Below are 13,312 nucleotides of genomic sequence, written 5' to 3' on the forward strand. Positions count from 1 at the left end.
TGTAATATTAAAGGAGCAAGTAAATGAGAAGACCTGTCATCATCACTTTGTATTTCTTCATCATTTTTGTTATAAGAGGGTTGCTGCCCTGCTGTTCTTGCTGCAACATAATTTCGAAAGCTTAATGAAATTCTTCCATCCAGTAAGTTCTGGCTATCAACCTCCGCAGGTTGCATAGGGATATTTATCTGCGTAGGATTTATAATCCAGTTTAATCCCTGTAATTGAGAGGTTGAATACCTGCGTCCTGGTAAAGCTTGGAAGCCATGACTAGTTAAATAGTCCACAACCCCTTGTATTTCGTAGGCAAATCCTACATTAGGGGTATTTGAAAGCCTCCCAACCATTCCTCTTGTTATCAAGAGGTTTGCTTCACCATTTCTCCATTGTTCATAGCCACGTGTTAAAATAGTCATCTGGATATTCCTGTAGAAATCCCCTATAGTTAGCATTAAATCAGGAATTATATATACCAGTTGACTTCCCCTTGTTAGATCAACCTCCATTGTTGCCAGTATTGCTTGATCTCCAAGCCATCTGTTGTCTCGAAAGACAATAAGAGCCATTGTTCCTTCTTCCTGTCAGTATAAGGTTTGAATTCTTACCTGCAATACTCCCAGATGGAAATACTGCATACGACTTCTTTGCAGTTGATTGTAGCTACCTTCTTGTATAAAGGTTCTGATCTTGCTGGTTGCCATCAACACACAGGATTGCTTCTTCAGATCGATGCATATATACACGATGATGAGCATCATCCCTTCTTGAATGATATAAGACTTCTGCAGGAACAATTGAGGCCCTTTCCTGCATAGAAAGTTGCAATTGAACTTGAGGATCAATTTGTTGCTCCAGCGTATGAGGAGTGTTAAGTCCACCAGTTAGCCTTCTGCTAATTCTTCTAGCAACTTGCTGAGCATTATGCAACCTTCTTTGATTTCTTCGATATTCTCGTACTTGATCTTCATATAAAGGAGGTGATGGTTGCTGAGTCTTGTGAGACAATTGCTCTGGTAGTCATTTTCAATTTTTAAGCTTCTCCTGCTCTTCCTTTAATATTTTATAAGGGTCTCTGAATACCCTTAATTTGCCTCTTCCTTCCTTGGGTTTCTCAGGAGATCCTAGAGACAACTTTTGCAATTTTTCAATTAAAGAGTCAGGTAAAGGAGTTACTGAAGATGTACCTCCCTTTTGTTGCTCCCGGATAGCCTTAAGTTCTTCTTGTATTTCTCTAAGGCTTTCAGCAATTTGAGCAAGTAGCTGGATTTGAGTGTTGTTTTGTTTCAGCAAAATACTATAAGAACCAGTTTGATAGTCACTTGGTTTTGCAAATCCCACAGCAGGTGATTCTATAGGATCAGTAGCTTGAAGTGCGTCTCTGTAGGCCTTTGAATTCCTTGTTATAACGTAATTCATAAACAAGGGAGAGATTGTTAGAAAGAGAAAGGACTAGGGTACTTGAATTTGGAAACTAGGATTAAGTTGTCTTAATATTCCTTCTAAAGTTTTGGTTCATACAGATGTGCCCTTGGACTTATTCTTTTGCCAAGTTAGGATCTGCCCTTTTACCAAATCCTCAAGAATTCATACTAATTAAACTCAATCCTTTGCTCCTCCTTCTTGCCCCAAGCCCTAAGAGTTTTTAGCCTGACATTCTCGCTCTGATACCACAAATATGCACGGACTTCTACTTTTACAATAAGAAATAATGCAAGAACTCTTAAACTTGACAAGATTCAAATTGCAAGAGTAGGAACTTACAAACTTCACCCCAGAAGGTTGGAAATATTATTTCATTGATAATATACTGTTTTGACTTAACAATTACTTTGTTTCTCCAAAGTGCATTATTATTTGTTAAAATCTGTGCATTGTGCCAGTTAGAATAGTAAACAGTGAATCCATAGAACAAAAACCTCTGTACGTGGAGGGTAAATAGATACAGATATTTTACAGAAACAGCATATGCAGCACATACCTAGCAGAGGCACGTCGAACAGTTAATGTCTTGTCACCCATTTTAAGCCCATTAAGAGCAGCACAAGCAATGTCAGTCACTGACGGATCCTAAATACCAAACAATATTCTGAGATGACATAGAAAGTAAAAATTAGGAAATATGCTTCACAGTGCTTAATCTATTTTACCTGGTAGACACAAAATCCATAACCTTTTGAGTTTCCGGTGTCTCTATCCTTAACAAGATCTAAGCCACACAGAGGTCTGCATTAACATCGTGACAAGATTGTCAAAAACAGTATACAGAACAGCAAAAGTAGATATAGCAAAATCCTTTTCTTCTTAACACAAATTCTTTATTACAGAAACTATAAAAGAAATGGAAAGACGATAAATAAATATAGACAATTTAGTTACTATACCTATAAAAATGAAAATGACAGTGGTTTAAGCCACTGAGGAGCCATTAAGTGTGGCATTCAATTTGACAAGGCCAACTTCATATGAGAATTCAAAAAGAGGATGAAAGGCCAATAACAAATAAAACCTTGATTGTTCCATTATAAAGCAATTGTTGATGCTAAGAGCCTAAGACTACCCTTTTTTTAGTCATGCCCCCATGCTAAGAGTATAAGATTAAGAGACAACAAGCAATGAAATAATTAAAATTCGCACCCAAATGATTCCAGTAGCTCTCTTATTTGTGCATCTGCCAAATAGTATGGAAGTCCACCTACAAAGATGCGATCTGGTCCCTCTGATCCCATAATTGTGCTACTGTTGACAAAGCATGATAAATTTTCAATAAGTGGAAGTTGAATAAGAAGTAAATGTATTGTGTTCCACGAGGCACAATCAAGTCATCCAGGCAACTACTTTATGAGGGCTATCATAATGTTGTAATTCTACTTCTCCAAATCTTGCAATTGCTTAAACAAACATGAAATTGTATTCACTCCTATAAGGAAGCATAAGATGTACCTAGATGAAAGGCCAACCACAGCTAAGTTAAGATGTGGACTGGGTAGACCAGGTCCAAGTGTTGCAGCCAAGGAAGGGTTGTAGTCAGTGGGCCTTCGGACTTTAACAGAAACTCCCTATCAAGTTATCAAGAGGTATCAGCAAAAAAGTTTCTGTCAGCAAAATCTTCAAACTCTTTCTTTAATAAAATGCAGAACAAGATGATGTTGAAAATTCTGTTCAGGAAATAGTTTCTCAAGGTTTAAACCACGAGTAGAACAACAAAAATACAATTTAATAAGGCCATCCAGATACACACAGGCACTTCAAGTAGCAAGGCTTACAACAAATGTTTCATATATGCACAAGTAAAACAAATCAGGCTAGCATGAACAAATGACAGATCTTATAACACTAATTTACCTCGAATATTATGCCATCCAATGCCATTGCATTACTTGCTTCTTCAACTGATCTCATCTCAACAAAAGCAAATTTCTTTTCATGGTTGATGTACACATTGACCACAGCATCACCTAAAATGAACAAATATTTTAAGCTCGTCTCTGATGATAGATAAGGCAGATATAGATGTTAGAGCAATCAGTTAAATGAAGTTATCCTTTTAGAGTTAGAATATCTAATTCATTGTAAAGGTTACAGATATTTCCCAAGAAAGATCTAACAAAGGTATCAGAACTAACGTGTAACGACCGGATTTGGAATTTGAAGCTAATGAATAAACTATCATACTTGGACCTAGGTGTAAGTATCCAACATAGATGTTGGTGTCAGGCATGTAATTTTTTTTTAAAACAAGGACACGAGTTGTCATAAAAGGGTCCAACTTTTCAATCACAGATATGAGGACACAACAATATTTAAAAATTATTAGGATATTCTAAATGTAATTAAATCCAACTAACCAACATTTGGTTAGAAAAATCAACATGCAAATCGGAAACGACATCGATAGTCCAATGACTAACATTGTCCAATCCTATTTATTCTTCCATAATCCCAAATGTGAACCGAGCTCAATATAAGCGGAACTGAAGCCTTGCCTCATAATCTGAGCAAACAGTTAACCTCACCCCCCCCCCCCCCCCCCCCCAACCCCCAACAACACAATTAGGTGTGATGTCCCTTCGTCTTCCTAATTGAGACATAGCAGCAATAATAAGTCTCCTTCCACTTCTGCACCTTGTTCTTTTTTCCTCTTTTGTTACCCTTCCATTCCTCCATCCATTTCTTCCTCCTATAGCAATAAATCTCAATTTCAAGATAAGGAAAGAAGACTTTGGTTTATCATGCTGAGTCCAAGTAAGAGAGCCTATAAATACAGGAACCCATCAAGAAATTGCAAGAAGAAAACAGGATGGAATTATATGGGCAAATTACCGCAAATATGGATATGTAGCCCTATGCAGCTAATAAAGGGAAAACTATTCCATTAAATCCTATTTTCTAAGCTGCACCAGAAAGGACATGCAGTTGATTGTTGTATCCCAAGTCACCAACCTAAAAATAGTTTTTGGTCTGGCAAGTTACTTAAACAAATAGTAAATTTTTTAATTAGAGAATTGTAGGAAAACTATCTTAAAATAATGTGTCGTCATTTTTTTTTTGTTCTTGTTCATTTTATAGAAACAAAAAAGTGTAATGTGCTCTATATTCTTCCATTAACATGTGCAGCAAGACAATCATTTAAGATAATCTAAGGACAAACAAGATATGTGCAGCAATTGTGCTAATAAAGCAACAGAGAGAATGAAAAAGAAGAAAATTTCACCTGGACCTGCAGAATTTCCTCCTATAGCAGACATTACATGGCTAAAAAATGTAGCAATTGTCTGTTTGCAGTAGAAAATATAATAAAAGTTAGCATGTGTATGCTACACAAGGTATACTTCGAATAAAAATATGTTAAACAGCACAGCGAGATTAACAAAAAAAAATATCAGGAATAGCATAAAAAGATATGCTCCAACCATGGTTTAAAATTTCAAACCGTGCCGAAGTTTCAGTTTATGATGAGAACGATACACCTTCGATGTTGTATCATCCCGATACGGTTTCGATCCTTTTTTAAATTAAAATATATTAATTAAAAAATATTGAGCTCAAGTTTTGATATTATCTTGTGAAATATTTGATGTTTATTGAATCTTTTGCAACAACTGTTAAACATATAAATTTAAAATTTATATTTTTATTATTATTGCACATAATTAAATATTCTTAATTATAATTTTATTGCAGAAGCATTAAGTCCAAAAACTTGCATTTATAATACAAATGAAGATTGATCTTGAAGTTTATTGTAAGGATACAAGTCCAAGAACTTGCATTTATAATGGTAATGAAGATTGATCTTTAGTTTCAAGTTTTATTGCAAACATATCAAGTTCGAGACCTTGCATTTATAATGATCATGAAGATTGATCTTCGGTTTCGACATCTTTAATATATATTTTGATGATTTCAGATTGATTATGTTATATTTATTTGAAAACTTTAAATTATTCATGGATTAATGTAATTTTGTATTTTGAGAAGATGTAAAAGTATTGGTTAAATTCTCTAGTATATAGTAAAAGGATAAATAAATAAATATATAATCTTTTAAATATCATATCGGTCTCTCACAACAACCTTGCGATGGCCTCGAGCGCCTATGAAGACTCGCGATAGCCTCACATGAGGCTTCGCACGACCTTGGGGACTTGTGGCAACCTCGCACAAGGTCACGTTGCCTCGTGGCCAAGTGAGGCCACACTACTTCACAACGGCCTCATGGCCGCCGCAAGAGGCCTCTTAGCTCTGCCCGATCGGTGTCCATGTCGACCAATACGATTCGGTATTTTAATTTTTAATTGCTACCTCCAACTAACCTACATAACAAAAAATGGAAAAAAAACACTACTACTCTTTAATTCCTACAAAGTAAAGAATTAGATAGAGAAAAAGAGAGGATAGTAAAAGAATATGAAAAAAGATTATAAAACATTTCCTCTGACTGATTTCTTGGGGAATGAAAAGAGAATGGAAAACTTAAATTTAAAAATTTTATTTATCAAAAATATAATATATATATATGATAGATTTGGAAACGTCATTAAATCTTTTAAGCTTGGATTCGAACTCCATTGCATGTGAAAGTGAGTTTTCTATCTAAATTAGACAAATAATATAGAATTAATCTGAAAAAAAAATCTTAATTTTGCTAGATAAATCTTTTTGTCATCTTATTTCCTTCTTGTTTTTTCCCTCATAAGAAACATGTAATACAAGTCTAGAGCATTTTCTAGTGCTATTGGAGCATGGAGTGAAACTTAACATGACTCTTGATAAAACCAAAATCAATGCACAAGAAGTTTTCCCTTTGCAGATACATTCTTAAATTTTGTAATGATTACATGTTAAGAGTAAAATCTTAGGATTGATTATGATTCTTTATTCAAGAAGTCTTGTACTAAGACATTTATGGGGAAAATTAAGAAGTTTGAGAACAAAAGCACAAAGCTAATGATTAGACATTGAAAGAGGCTTTTGTTGTATGTTGTAATGACATTTTGAAACAACACAATACTATGTTGTATGTGGCACAGAAAACAAAACTCATGAAAAGGAATATTACTAATCAGAAAGATAATTAACGTGGGAGGATTAGGGTCCCTTTTAAAGTCTCCAACATAAAAAAATAGAAATAAATTAAAATATACAAGGAAAGAAATAATCCTAAACCTAAAAGGACACCATCAAACTTGGAATAAATTTCCTATCCCCTAAGAAGGTAGTTACCAAATCTAAAACTTCCTTAATTAACTAATCCTCACAATAAAAGGATCTACCAAAATCACCTTTTGTAAAATCTAAATTTTTTAAAAAATTAAACTCCTACTTTGCATTATTTCCGCAAGACCATATATCAAAAGAAAAATAGTCAAAAGAATTAATAACTAAAAGAGATAAGACCCCAACATAAACAACCAAGAAATGAAGTGTTAAGAAGGTTCTTCTCAATGAAGAAAGATTATTATGAGAGAATTTACAAATAATAATTTGTTCCCTATTGAGAACCATAGTGAATTAAATTAGAAACTTAATTATGCTAATTAATAAAGTAATAGAACTTTTGCTCCGAGCTCTGAAGGAGTTGCATGATTATTTCAACTAAATTAACAAGATAATGGATGCAATACTTGTACTATAGAGCTTCAGTTCCACACTCTGAAAGAGGTTGAGTTATTACTAATATTAAATTGACAAGATAATAAATGCAACACTTATACTACAAAGCTTCGACTCCACGCTCTAAAGGAGCTGTGTGACTTCTTATGCTGAAATAAATAAATAAAATGAATTACTTACATTGTAAAACATTGGTTCCTCACTTAAGAAAGGTCGTTGGGTCTTTTTGCCCATTTGTAGGCTTCGACCATCTTACATGAGATGTCTATCTCATTGGGTGGATTGTGGGTAGTTCACCTTTTTTCTTTGTGAGGTGCATCTCTAGGTGGATTATGAATTGTTCACCCTTCGTTGGATCATTTTGCTCATTTGTAGGATGCGACCATCTTACATGAGATGTCTATCTCACTGGGCGGATTATGAGTAGTTCACCTTTTTTTTTCTTTGTGAGGTGCATCTCTAGGTGGATTATGAGTCGTTCACCCTTTATATATCTATATGATGGATTTCATATTGGATGTATCGCAAGTCGATTATCCCATATATATATGATACATCTTTATCAAGTAAATTATAGATCGTTCACCTTATATATTTGTATATGTTTATAATGTACTTCGTTCGAGATGGATTGCGAGTTGTCCATCCTTATGTACGATACATCTTTTACTAAGCAGACTATGAGTTGTCTACCCCTATATGATATGTATATATGTAGATTCCTTAATAACTTAAATTAAGAATACTTGTAAAAGAATAAAAGAGGAAATACAAAAAATGGTAAAATCATCTAAAAGCAAATTTAAGAAAAATTTGTGATAAGAGGTTAATATTCTTAAACCGGTTGACAATGATAATCTTGATTATTTACTATTCATTAAATTGTGATAAGAGATATACTATTTTACATGATGCACTTCCCTCTTATACTCACTTTATATTTTATACTCACGTTCTAGAATTTTTAAAGCTTGTTGGGTCAGTTTTGTGCATAGTATGGTGGAGTTTCTTCAAAGATATGCATCTAGTTAAACTAGCTATTTTGTATTGTTTTTGATCCATTGCAATTCACGCACGGTGAGCAAAGCTAATTGCACAACAAGCATAGCTCATACGAGATGTGACATATATAATATCGATTTGTCCACACAACAAATATTCATATTATTTTATACTTTCAAAAACAAAGATATATTCCATAGTACTCTCATGATGAGACCTTGTGTACTTCTTTTAATTATGCAGTGCAAATTGAAAAAATGTTAAGAGATAAAAGGTCAGGTGATACTATTCTAACTTTCTAGAATGTGATTAGTCAATTTAAAGAGTGTAATACTTAGAATGAATATAGAGACAGATATAGGGATGAATAGTTAAATCTTATGAAAAATAATATTTAACTATCTCTCAATTTTAGAATTGAGAATAGAGTAGCATTTTTAATTAACTCTCAATCTGTTACTTATTGGTCCTAAAGAGATGCACATGTATCATTGTTACAAAATTCAAAATGTCCAATATAATTCCAAGCTCAAATTATTTGAAATAAATTCTAACATTGAAATTTAGTAACTGAGATGAAATACAGAGGAAAGGGGAAAGGGAATAGAAAAGCAACAAGTTCCATGATGTTAATAAAATAGGCACCTAAATATAGATAAATAGTATAGCACCTGCTCATTTGCCATAGGAGGAAGACCTCCAACATATACGCGTCGTGCATGCCTTGTTGCCTAAGAGGACAATCACTTAAAAAATCTATGTGTTCCCACTAAGAAACTCAAAACTCAAAAGAAATGGTTTGCAAGATACCTGTTGAGTCACTGCTTGTGCTGGCATTAGTCCAACTGATCCAAACTATGCAATGCAATTCAGGAAACTAGTAAGGAGGTCACAGTTATGGATAAAACAAAGGAACTGCAGAAAAGAAATTTTTAAAATACCTGTGGTGCCGTAATAGGCAACATGGGTAAAGTTCCACTCACGAGTTGAGGAACAACAGGCAGTGATCCTATGTTCCCTAGGAATAAAGACTACAACCTCAAAAACAGAGATAAGCAACGCTTCTGAGTTTTGGTGTAACTAGTTCATTCCTCCAAAGATCGGTATTCATACATGATATGATTTGCATGATGAAAAATTAAAAAGACATGATAACCAATGTTGCTTCTGAGGATATATCTGTAAAATTCACCAAAAGCCAACAATTCCTGGTCGAAGGTGAAGATCCAGCTGATCAGTTTGTTGGTCCTGCAACACATACTGCTTCCCCAAACACAAACGGCCCCTCGAACATAAGGTCTACTGAAGACACGCCTTTTGGTAGTATCTTGAGATATGTGGAGCAATATTGTCTTCTTATATGAAAATATAGTGACATAGAAACACACAGACAGCAGCCAACAACAGAATAATGGTTCTCAGTTTCCATATGAAACCATAAGTAAACTAATAAATAACCCTAGATATGCATCATGAGTAGATATTTCATATGCAGTGGTAAACAAAATAGCACTAACCAAATAGCCTAAACACAAAAGTAGCTGCAAAGATTACAGACAGACCAGAAGCAGAAGCATCAGGAAGACCAGGAGGAGCCATGTCAAAACCACTTGTGCGCTTACTGCAGAAGCAAAAGGGATGGTAAACTCACCGCATTGAATACAACTCACACTAATCAAAAGGCTTACACTATGAGTGAATGTGCACTTCAGGGGTCTCAACATAGATAAATTTATCTTGCCTAACATGCTATTTTCTGTGTCAAGTATTGCCAACCTTCTAATCAAGTGAAACATCTTGATAGAGTTGTGTGAAAATCTAGCCAATTCAAAGACTTGGCTACTGAAAGAGAGCCCCAAGTGCATGCACAGATAGGTTTATTTCATTTATTCTAGAATATCATAAATATGTTATTCCATACCTAAACATAGAACAAATCCAGAAGTGAAAGATCAAAGTTGTTTCATGTTATTGTCCATATTCCATTAAGCAGCAACAAGAAGAGATTGAATGGCAGAAATTTCAAAATAAATTATTATTTGAAGAAATTTAATGTTTGTTCGATAAATTTGTTTTCTTAGCCTGAATGATCTATCTGGTATACTAACAAAATAGAAAGAGTAGCTGTATTCTTATAGCTGCATATCACATCCCAGAAAAATTAAATTATAAGTAAAAAAAATTAATGCCGATAGGATGTTTACAAGCATGGGAAAGAGAGAGAGAGAAGAAATAAATAATGAAGGGAAATGAGAAATGATTGATATAAAACTACCTTTTAGAAGGAGATGGAGGCTTAGCCCGCTTGTTGAATTTATCCTTCGAATGGGAACGTGACCTATGTTTGTATCGTCTATCTTTTTCATGACGATACTTTTGGCTGCCAGTGAAATAAACAAGTTCTTAAATTATATTTGAGGAGAGGTAATATAATAATAAAGGCTTTCAGTACATTCCTGGTAAATTTTTAACTCAAAGCTGCATGTTTTACTCCCAACATAAATTACAAGTTATTGCATGTGAACAAATATTTGTTCTTACCATAAACAAACACAGAAGTTACACATTTTTTATTATTTCCAAACTATTGTCACAATGAAAGACCATATATGCCTATTACAAGTATCCAGATATCCACTTATACATAGTCATATTAAAGATAATTTGTTATTGGATACTGCACACAAATTAGTTTGAGCATGGACAGAAAAGATCATTGAAGGATTATAGTATTCTTAACAAAGAAGGACATATATTACAGGTTAAATCAAGTGGCCCATTGCCAATAAAGACAGTAAATAGAATAAATTCATTGTACAAGAAAGTTGATGGATAAAAAGTACATCTATAACAATAATGATTATAATGAAGCATACCGATCCGTGTCACGGCCACGGTAGTATTCCCGGTCATCAAGGTTGCTCTTTACTCTTTCATTGTTGGTACTTCCACCTCTATGGTAGTCTCTATGGAGATCAGAATGTCTTTCTTTCCCTCGAGCAAGCTCTCTCTCTGTTTTCAAACTCTGATCTCTTTCCTTATCTTGGTTCCATTCTCTTTTTTTGTCTCGCCCCCCATTACTTTCCTTATCTTGATAGAAATTGCGCTGAAATTGAAGATGATTTTTTTACTATGAAATAATTGGCACATAATCATTGATATATTTCACATGCATGCATAAACATTGATGTAAAATGAAACTGCAGTTTATAATGGATAGTCCCAACTATACCTAGTAGAGGGTCATCATTGAATGCCCTCTTTTCTTAAAAGGTTTGCCTTATCATGTTATTTTCAAAACAACGGGTTTGAAAATAATTCTTTTATAGATTAACATTTAAGATTTATGCTTGTGTAAATAAATTAAAATATTGATAAATACTAATTAGTGTTTCACCCAACCTACTTTTGGACATTTTACCACCTCAAACACATACTTCCGCAGTAGATGAGAAAACATTTATAAAATAGCTTCCTTTCAAAATCTAGGTTAAAGTAAAATCATATATGTGCATGTAGACTTTTGAAACACTTAATCATCATTACTTCCCCCCAACCACTTACACCTGCAAACAAGCCAAAACCCCAACCTAGACATTTGTACATTCTACTGGCTTCCATATCTTAATAAAGAAAGTATTATAAAGGTGCCCATGAGCACATTATGTCCAAAGTTTTGCGACATTTCATACTAAACAATCTAGTGTTCATCAGATCATAAGTCGCAACTATTTGATGTAGGCTGCTGTTTAAAAATATTTAACTAATAGGGAAAAAAACAGAAGTTTTTCCCCTTATTTTTGTTAAAAACATCCAGACGCTTTCTGGAGTAGAAATCTGACCCTAGGCATAGTTGAATGATATCTACGAAAAAATCTGAAAAATAAAGGAAGACGAAAAAAAATCCAAAATGTGCAATGCAATGAATCCTCCCAGGATTTCCAACGTAATGCCTGCTCTATTTCCGGGCTATTCAGACAGGCAAACAACCCCTGTCCCTTTGTTTATCCGAAACCAAGTTCCCGAAATTTATAAGATGATCGACCAGGGAAGAGACAAGCGCTCGGACGAGGAGGTGAAGGGAGACGCGGTCGACCTTGCGATGGGATTCTCTCTCCTCGAAGTCGATCCGAAGGCGTCCACCTCCTCCGGATTTCCCGTCTCGGCGGCGATCGGAGACCGACATCTCGCGTGCCTCCCTTTCGAACGGGGATATAGCCCTAAGCTCGACTGGAACCGAACTGAGCGAGCACCAGAGAAGCGAATGAGAAAGGTAGACGGCAAAAATAAACAAATAAATGAAGGTTCGATTTAGTAGGATATTCGCAATTATTCCATGTGCGTCTAATATTTTCAATAATTATATATATATATAACCACCTGGCAATTGTCTTAATTATTCGCAATACAAAATTAAGTTTTAACTAATATAATTGAATATTTACGATCATGCCCTAAGCATAAAATCTAACATTTGACTTTTTCTAACAATTCTTTAAACAAAAAGTCATAGACCAATCTATTTATCTAGGGCTAACATTTTTTGGACTCATCAAATCATCAAAGAACATTTTTTTTTTAATTTTAACACTTATTAAGTTAAAAAAATTTTGAGGCAATCATAAAGTTACTAAGTTCTAGCAAACACTATATTTTTTCGCCATCCTAGCGGTAAATCGACTTCACAACTATATGTAAGGAAATAAATTAAAAAATTATAATTGATCACTATACAGAGAAAGATATTACCTCACTTTACCGAGATTTAACCGTTGCCCACTATAATAAACAAGGACGGAGCTACCTTGTTAGCTACCCAAGCTATAGTCCGAAGTCTGACAACATCGAAAAAGAAAAAAAAACTTGAATTTATAGATGAAAGAAAGAAAATTTTAAAAAAATTGAGAAAGATAGATCGAGATATTGCATCGGCGTAATCCACAGTGCAAAATCAACCCGGATAAATCACCCAGACGGACTCCGCCATTGATAACAAGTCTACCCCGCATTACTAACCATGCCTGATAAGCAAACACTATATCTTCTCCTGCAAAGATAGAATCCGTCATCTTAGCGGCCCCACACGATCGGTCCCACGACCATTTGTGAGGAAATAAATCGAGAAACTGCAGTTGATCACGACGCAAAAGGGTATTACCTGACTGCACCAGGATTTAAATCCTTATCTTTTTTTGCA

The 13,312-nt window shown here is 34.4% G+C and overlaps 1 protein-coding gene and 1 pseudogene across 1 annotated transcript; both read right to left on the minus strand.

Moving 5' to 3' along the window:
- LOC141847522 (uncharacterized) overlaps window positions 1-813 on the minus strand; it is a 1,877-nt pseudogene extending 1,064 nt beyond the window's left edge.
- Window positions 814-881: 68 nt separating this feature from the next.
- On the minus strand, window positions 882-12,349 carry LOC141847523 (uncharacterized). The gene is made up of 15 exons (XM_074735581.1): window positions 12,161-12,349; window positions 10,992-11,221; window positions 10,391-10,495; window positions 9,678-9,736; window positions 9,057-9,133; window positions 8,926-8,970; window positions 8,787-8,846; window positions 4,712-4,772; window positions 3,343-3,455; window positions 2,941-3,056; window positions 2,635-2,736; window positions 2,148-2,223; window positions 1,979-2,067; window positions 1,081-1,396; window positions 882-962 (listed from the first exon to the last, which is right to left on the minus strand). The coding sequence occupies exons 1-15, from the start codon at window positions 12,299-12,301 to the stop codon at window positions 882-884; spliced, it is 1,671 nt and encodes a 556-aa protein (XP_074591682.1). The 5' UTR covers window positions 12,302-12,349.
- Window positions 12,350-13,312: the final 963 nt, after the last annotated feature.

The sequence above is a fragment of the Curcuma longa genome, chromosome 16 (assembly GCF_044706935.1).
Source record: "Curcuma longa cultivar G26 ecotype Majalengka, Jawa Barat chromosome 16, ITB_CL_G26_1.1, whole genome shotgun sequence".
NCBI classification, from domain to species: domain Eukaryota; kingdom Viridiplantae; phylum Streptophyta; class Magnoliopsida; order Zingiberales; family Zingiberaceae; genus Curcuma; species Curcuma longa.